We start from the raw sequence: 7,764 nt of genomic DNA, 5'->3' as shown, positions 1-7,764 counted from the left end.
TTTTTTACTGGCTGGTTTACTAAATAATAATAATAATAATAATAAAATAACAATAATTGTGAGTTTGTGATGATTTTTCTCCTGCACTTGTAGCTGCTGTGCTCTTCCACCGAAACACTAAAAAAATAAAATCCTAAAAACAATGTCACAAGTTCGTTGTCTTTTTTTTTAATCTACTTCCTTTAGGGGTCGCTATCCAACTCTATACCCAGCATCCTTCCCTGTCACATACCCGTATTGATGTCTATGCACATCCCCCTTCACTACATACATCCATGAAACTTTTCCTTGGTTTTCTTCTTCCTCTATTATTCCTCTCCAGTTTGTTCACTTTTAAGTGAAAATCTTTGCATATTTACCTCCACCTCACTATGCTCTCTTCAACACAATGTCGCCTGTGAACACGATTTATCACTGGAACTCTTGCCTGATCTCGACTATAGCCCTTTTCATCTCTAGTTGTCGACCCTGTATCTTGAACACCCACACCTCACCAACTTTGCTGTTTTTATGATCTGCAACTCTCCAAAAACTTATCTGTCTGTGAGTGTTAGTGGAACCCACACTAACTGTGTTAAGCAACTGTGACACTAACAGTGTTAGTGTATGTTCCTGAGTTGCCTGTCACTGGTTGTCCACAAATACACAGTGTGCAGACTTTCTAACCTGCTGACACTTCCCATTAACGCTCCTGTTTGGTTCCTGAATGCAGCACTATGCACAGTGATGACGTAAGAACGCACAGCGTTTACTCTGCTTCGGCAGCGCGTGAGTTTTGTTTCCAGCTTTTTCGTACAGCTAACGATTGTTGAGGTAAGTTAGCAAGTATACTAATTTAAATGTCAACCTATGACCAAACTCCACTTTCCCCCAGAGTCTAGCCAGAAGGTAAACTCAGGCTGTTGTTACTACATTGTTTGTTAGCTTAGTTAGCTTAACGGGAGTTAGCTTGGGATAAAATATATTACTAAACTAAACAAGACTGTACTGTTGTTTTTTGTTGTTAATGTTTAGCTGCCACCAAACCAATCAACACGGTAGCGTTATGCAGACCAGGTGGCCATGGCTTGGAAGTCAAGGACCCGCAGTCTGCAGGTATTTGACACGGAGCTGAGCGCGGACACGGTGGAATGGTGTCCACTGTCCCCCAGCCACGACATCCTGGCATGTGGGACATACCAGCTGCAGAAAGCGGTGAGATAAGATGCGGCTCAACCTGTTGGAGAACGCAGGAGTACATTCCAACAGTGAGCAGCGCAATTCCAATTTATTTAAGTCCTTTGGTAATCTAAAAACGTTTGCGAGTTTTTCTCTAGTTTATTATTGATTAGAGTGAAAAGTGGAACAAATAAAAACAATAGCGAGAAGAAAATTACAAAGCCATAATACAAAACCAGAAAATAATTGTACAAAATGTTACATGCGCCATTATCATCAATAAAAAATAAGGATTTGGGGAAAAAATAAAAAAACAAATTAAGAGAAAATTTAACGACTTTGGATTCTAGAAGTGTTGGAAAATTTGAGTCCTTAAGGGTTTTATCATAATTTTTTCACATGTTGCAATTTATTTGGATTTTATTTGACATACCAACCCAAGTTAGTTGGGAGGAAAATGTTACACAGTCTAAATTAATTTCTAGCAAAATACAAACATGAAAAATGAAGTGTTCATTTGTACTTGACCCCTGTTGCCCTGATGCTCCTAGATAAAATGTATTGGAAATTAAAGAAGCCATGTAGGAACATGAGGAAGAAGGTGTCCAGGAGACATGTCACTATTTTGTGCAAATGGAAAATTGGGCAAAAAATTCCACAGAACCCTGAACACACCATAAGCAGTGCAACCTAAAACAGCTATGCAAAAAAGAATATGTCCATGAAGTACTGAACTGAATAGTGATTAATCATCCCATACGGCGTAGTTACACGCACATCTCTGCTGTATGTCATTCATGCTGCAGGAAGGTGGAGAGGACGCCGCGCCCAGCCGGACCGGCCGCCTCTACCTTTTTCAGTTTCGCCGTGAGGGTCCGATGAGCCCTCCTCTCACTGAGCTGCAGCGCCTGGATACAGCAGCCATTTTAGATCTGAAATGGTGAGAAGTCGGGCTTCACTAGCACGGATGTAGTCGTGATCATTTCCTTTCTGTTCAATGTTTTCCCTCGTGGCCAGGTGCCATGTCCCTGTGTCGGGCAGGCCGCTGCTGGGAATGGTTGCTGCTACAGGAGAGCTGCACCTCTACACTCTGCTGGATAATCAGGTGAGAACTGCAGCTTCAGAAGAATCCCAGTGATGTCTTCTGATAACAGCAACCTTAGATTAAGCAATGACATGACTGTGCCTCAGTAATGGTCTGGAGTTATCATGTGTCCTGTTTCTTATTTTAGAATGTTTTGTTTCCGTCAGCATGTGTTTCACAGCGGGTGTTGTGGTGTTTACTCATGAATGTGTGTATCCAGTAGGAAGGTGGGTGCAGTCTGCAGACTATGTGCAGCGTGGAGGTTGGAGCAGAGCGCCTGGCTTTGTCTTTGGACTGGTCCACTGGTAGAATGGACAGGTACTGTAAGCTATGTGAGCTCCTGCTGCTATTTTTCTTAAGTCAAATTTCCAGTGGTGGATAATCAGAGGCCGTATGAAGCAGACCCTTCTGTTCCTTGCAGCAGTGACATCCGGGTGGCGTGCAGTGATTCTGCGGGCTGCGTCGGTGTGTTCTCCCTGTCTGAAGGAGCTCTGATGGCTCTGTCCCAATGGAAAGCTCATGATTTTGAGGCCTGGATCACAGCCTTCTCCTACTGGAACACACAGCTGCTTTATTCTGGTAACACAACTGCTTCCCATCATTTTATAGTTCCTGCAAATATTGAAGTGATTGATCAGTTAGTTTCAGAACATAGCCCAAAATAAAATCATCTGGTCTAGGATTTGGCAGGTTTTAAAGGGGAGATATTATGTAAAAGCAACTCCCTTGAGCTTTTCATTATGTTATAATGTTATTCCCTCATCAGAAACACACCTGGAGTGTTGACTTGATTCTTTCTTGCATGCTTGAGAAATCCTTTAATCACCATGGTAACCATTTGCAGGAAAGAGCAGCATTTTTTAGAGAGAGGGGCCCAATTTTCAGGCATCACATTACCGAGTCAAATTTCTTTTAAGTCACATAAGTTGTATGCAGCATTTTTATAGCAATGGGAGGTAAAATAGTTGATTGTGCTATATAATGACCCTATGTTGCTGGAAAACAATTGAAGAAGACTCAACCTCACACAAACACATTCAATTATGCACTATTCTTTAAAGTTCAATGCAATTCACGTTGATCCATGTAGCGGCTGCTGTTACTGACAGCATCAGCAAAGACGACCCTTTGTTTACAGAGTTTCTTTGAAAAACATTTACACTTCTTGTAATTTTTCATATCTTGTTACGTGACGACCACAAATTCAGCGGCTTTTATGTGACAAACGCATAGTAGCGCTAAGAACTTGGAAAGGTGTGGCTGTTTTCTTTGTAATCTGAATAGATCAGAAAGCTGCAGTGAGCCTTTGTGTTACATATTAAATCTGTATGTAAATGCAGCCTTATAACACTTGGAATATATTAGTCAAATGTTATTGCACTCCAGACCTTTGTAGTTTGAATGTTTTGCAGACTGATATTGTGATGACATATTTGCACTACACTGAGCAGCCTTAGTGTTCATGTTGGAACCTTCTTCCCAGGGGGGGACGACTGCAAACTGAAAGGCTGGGATCTCAGAGCTGCTCCTTCTAGCCCTGCTTTCACCAGTAAAAGGTAGAGACAGAGATTTATGTGTGTGTTTGTGTGTGTCACTGCTGATGTCCTTCCTGCCAAATCTTGCGGTAAATTCTGAGCTTTTCTGCTTCAGGCACTCAATGGGTGTGTGCAGTATTCACAGCAACCCTCACCTGGAGCACATCCTGGCCACAGGCAGGTCAGTATCCTCATCTTTAATGAAGGAAAATAAAGGAATAGCCTCCTGCTGGGTGTTGTGTTGTATTCGGTCGTCGTGTTATCGTGCTCCAATCTTGTCCTTCGGCAGCTACGATGAGCAGGTGTTGCTGTGGGATGGCAGGAACATGCGGCAGCCCCTCGGGCAGAGCGCGGTGGGAGGCGGGGTGTGGAGGCTGAAGTGGCATCCCAGCCATCAGTACCTTCTGCTGGCTGCCTGCATGCATAATGACTTCCACATCCTCCACTGCCAGCAGGCCTTAGGTTGGTATGATCAGAGCGACGAGGAAAAGCTGCTCCCAGTTCTTAATTACTGTTTCTAACTCAATTTTACAGAGGGATGATATTTTTCTGACTTACTAAGCATAGAAACATGGCTGCTCACCAATAATGTTTGATTTATTTTGACTCAATTCATTCAGTTAATTGATGCAGATTCCAAAGTTAAAATATATCACTGTTGAGCTTTAAAAGTCAATTTTTATCAGGAGACTGGTGCACCAGTTTTTAAATAATATTGGTTAAAGAAACTGTCCAAGAAACTTCAGTATTCAACTAAAAAAAACTGAACTGAAGGAATTTTTTCTTTTTGAGTGTATAAACATTTATTTTGGTCTAAGAAATGGCAAAACTGTGATTGCTAATTCCATTTAAAACAGTTAAAATTTAATATGTTGTACATACTGATTTTCTTTAATATTCCATCAGCATGTGTTTCACAGCTGGTGTTGTGCTGTTTATTCATGAATGTGTGTATCCAGTAGGAAGGTGGGCGGAGTCTCACATTAGAGCATATCTCTCTAAAAATGTGTAGGAAGCATCACCTGTCGACTCACAGGCCAGATCCGTACCATTCTAACCAGGCAGCTCTACTTTATTTCAAACTTATTAGATTCACTCCAGGTGTAAATATGAGAACTCAATGCTGAGGCTAAATTGGAAGGTGGAAGGATTAGTCTTTACTAAATAGTTTTTCACTTGTATTATTCAGTATAACTGTTCTGTGTGGAACAAAGTTGAAAATGGACTGCTGATGGTTTTTTATCTGTGTGTGTGTTTGCTCAGAGGGCAGCGAGGGAGCCTGTCCTGTCGTTGCTTCCTACATCCTCCACAACTCCCTGGCCTATGGAGCCGACTGGTCCAGGGTGTCCCTGGAGGACCCCGCGCCACACTCCCCTCCTGCCACAGAACCAAAGGAAAGCCTCGCTCAGAGCAGAGGACACTTGCGCATTCAGTACGAGTCTCCAACTGCCAGCTTCGACACGTCCCTGGAGGACGACGCAGGTCAGTACATCCCAGAGGCGAGTGGACCGCCCCCCCGAAGTCCAGCTCCAGTGCCGGCCCCCAGCCCGGGTCAGGACGCTCCGTCGCTGTCCTGTCTGCTAGCTAGCTGCTCATTCTACGACCACATGCTGCATGTGTGGCGCTGGGACTGGACTCCAGAAACGTCCCAACAAGAGTCCCACTAACAGTGACTGAGCTGCAGCCACGCATCCCATAAACAGCCTGAACTGAGTGAGATGCAACAAACACATGGACCACTCTCCTACAAAACATGAGATTGACTTAGCAGAAATGTCTATTTTGATTATGACACTGTTTTTATAATAAACACCTCCCATGTCTGTGGTGAACATGTCTGTAGCAGCAGCAGTGAGACGGCCCTTCATCCTGTTATCTACGGCAGAGGATGTGATCCTTGGTGTTTTAGAAACATCTGGTGACCTCTGGCAGAAAACTGCAAACTTAACCCTGTTCTATATCTATTGTTGTCACATGATAAAAACAAGGGGTCTCGAAACTTTGTCATGTGAGCCAAAATAATCAAGTCAAAAGGACTTGTGGGCCAAGAAAATAAGAAAAAAATAAACTCTTAAGTTGATTTTAGTTATTTTTTTTTGTTTTTTTTTTGCCTAAACTAAATGTGCAAAATTTTAATTGTCAATTTTTAAATTTTTTTTTTTTTTTAGGAAAGCAAGGTTATTCTATGCACAAATAAAAATGTAAAAGGATTTTGCATACAAGAGGCTCGATTGAACAAATTTGTCAGTTAAAAGAACAGGATTTAGGTCACTTTCTTTCAAAATGTTTACTACATTAATCCAAGTTTAGTGAATTAAATAAAAGCTGATTTTATTTAATTGGCTTTTCAGTTAGTCTCTTGATGCATTTGGTTCTGCTTAGTATAAAAAAGTAATTTCTGTCCACTGTAAGAAGATGGTCAGTAATTATTTCACCCAGATTACAAATCTCCAACCACCTGTGATGGAGGGCCAACTTTGCATCATTCTTGAATTGCAGCTGGGGGGGCCACACAATGGCTCACAGGCCACACTTTGTATAATCTTGACCTAAACTGTATAAAAAGCCTGGTGAATCAGCTTTTTGCCCTTTTTTCTAAAAAGGACAGAAATGCTAAATGTTGATGGCATGTAGCTTAACACTGATTCGTTAGAAAATGTTCAGTATTTGAGAGAGGATTTTAGAATCAAACTTGAAAACGTTCTACACTTTCTGTGGCTTTTCTGACACTTTGAGTGACAATTCACCAGTGAAAAGCAACTCGTTCATTTGATCCCCATTTATGTTGCAGTGGAAACAGCAGCTTTTTAGGTTGAGGTTCTTTAACTTCTAAAAGATTTAAAAAGTTAAAAATGACAACGCCAAATTACCTTCAGATTTGAATCACTAAACCCTGACACATAAATGACATTCTGCTATAAATCATGTGTAGAGCGATTTTATTTCCAGATTGAACAGTTAAGAAATGACAAGTTTGCAGTCCCATCTGTGATGATGATTCTGATGGTCTCCCATCCACTTATTAACGCACATAGTTCTTAGGATACAGCTTAAACAGCTTCCCTTCCTGTGTGGGTTCAAATCCATATTTCTCCAGGTTATCCTTGTTGAATGTGCCATTCCTAAAGTCTCTGGTGATCTGTGGGGCTACGACCTGATCGAATAAACTCTGTGCTGTCAGCGGAGGTTCCGTACCGAGTGGTGACCGGTACGAGACGTAGGGTTTTAGCTTGAATCCCTCCAGATGAGGAACCACGAACTCGGGAATCATGGCCCGGACCGACAGGAACTTCCCGCTGGGGAGCTTCACCCCTGCGGGGCGGGAGCTGCGGCCTTTGTTGAGGGACCTGGGGCCGCGCTTACTGGTGAACTCAGACATCCTGTCCGCACCTCGAACCAGGCCCCTCATGAGTGTGGATAGAACCCCCATGGTTCCCGTCGGGTCTTCCTCCAGGAACATGAAGACACATGCAGAGGGCAGCTGTTAGCTTTAGCATTAGCCATTAGTAGCAAAACAACATAAAGACAGCTACTTTAATGTGTCTGAGCTCAGCACGGCTATAATTAGTTCTGCACTCTACGCACTTTTCACTCTGGAAATCCGAAACTGACTCATTTACACTCACTATTAAACAAAATTCTTCTCACCTTCAGGGTCCCGCTGAGAGGAAACAAGTGTGTACTATGACCCAATGAAGTGCGCAGTGATTGGTCAATAAAAAAATACTTGTTGACCAATTAAAATACAAGATACTGACAGAAGCTGTTAGCAATTGGAGGGAACACAATTACAACTAGAAAACAGAAGCGCCTCTACTTCCGGAAGCTCTATGACTTGTTCTTCAAAATAAATGCCTTTATGAAATATAGTGTGAGGAACAGCTACTGAACAAAGGGAATTACTGCTCAAATGGGATGTATGTCTAGTCATTGTATTTTGTTGCAAACAGATAAATAAATTCACCGTATTTGTCTATAGGAAATGTA

At 42.1% G+C, this 7,764-nt stretch overlaps 2 protein-coding genes across 4 annotated transcripts; one reads left to right on the top strand and one right to left on the bottom strand.

Annotated features, from left to right (window-relative positions):
• The first annotated feature begins 682 nt into the window (after window positions 1–682).
• On the top strand, window positions 683–6,116 carry dph7 (diphthamide biosynthesis 7). 2 transcript variants are annotated; one of them, XM_015008119.2, is made up of 10 exons: window positions 683–813; window positions 1,015–1,194; window positions 1,965–2,098; window positions 2,176–2,263; window positions 2,466–2,560; window positions 2,664–2,821; window positions 3,726–3,798; window positions 3,893–3,958; window positions 4,067–4,239; window positions 5,041–6,116. In XM_015008119.2, exons 2-10 carry the CDS (start codon window positions 1,063–1,065, stop codon window positions 5,442–5,444), a joined length of 1,323 nt encoding a protein of 440 aa, XP_014863605.2. In that variant the 5' UTR covers window positions 683–813; window positions 1,015–1,062; the 3' UTR covers window positions 5,445–6,116. The 2 variants fall into 2 exon arrangements, with proteins under 2 accessions (XP_014863605.2, XP_087865268.1); XM_088009142.1 differs by having other exon boundaries at window positions 1,015–1,247.
• A 583-nt stretch (window positions 6,117–6,699) lies between these two features.
• mrpl41 (mitochondrial ribosomal protein L41) lies at window positions 6,700–7,578 on the bottom strand. 2 transcript variants are annotated; one of them, XM_015008142.2, is made up of 2 exons: window positions 7,426–7,578; window positions 6,700–7,221 (listed from the first exon to the last, which is right to left on the bottom strand). In XM_015008142.2, the coding sequence occupies exon 2, from the start codon at window positions 7,205–7,207 to the stop codon at window positions 6,800–6,802; it is 408 nt and encodes a 135-aa protein (XP_014863628.1). In that variant the 5' UTR covers window positions 7,208–7,221; window positions 7,426–7,578; the 3' UTR covers window positions 6,700–6,799. The 2 variants fall into 2 exon arrangements, with proteins under 2 accessions (XP_014863628.1, XP_014863629.1); XM_015008143.2 differs by having other exon boundaries at window positions 6,700–7,225; window positions 7,426–7,575.
• Between the last annotated feature and the right edge of the window lie 186 nt (window positions 7,579–7,764).

The sequence above is a fragment of the Poecilia mexicana genome, unplaced genomic scaffold (assembly GCF_051168715.1).
Source record: "Poecilia mexicana isolate PSO_F unplaced genomic scaffold, ASM5116871v1 scaffold_9, whole genome shotgun sequence".
Taxonomy (NCBI): domain Eukaryota; kingdom Metazoa; phylum Chordata; class Actinopteri; order Cyprinodontiformes; family Poeciliidae; genus Poecilia; species Poecilia mexicana.
Note: the sequence above shows the minus strand (reverse complement) of the source record. Positions and strands in the feature narration are given on the sequence as shown.

Bases quoted from the DNA above. Each gene is read 5' to 3' on its own strand.
- mrpl41 (XM_015008142.2), bottom strand. From the start codon at position 7,207: ATGGGGGTTCTATCCACACTCATGAGGGGCCTGGTTCGAGGTGCGGAC.
- dph7 (XM_015008119.2), top strand. From the start codon at position 1,063: ATGGCTTGGAAGTCAAGGACCCGCAGTCTGCAGGTATTTGACACGGAG. The intron at 1,195-1,964 runs GTGAGATAAGAT...TTCATGCTGCAG, and splicing joins CATACCAGCTGCAGAAAGCG to GAAGGTGGAGAGGACGCCGC. The intron at 2,822-3,725 runs GTAACACAACTG...CCTTCTTCCCAG, and splicing joins CACACAGCTGCTTTATTCTG to GGGGGGACGACTGCAAACTG.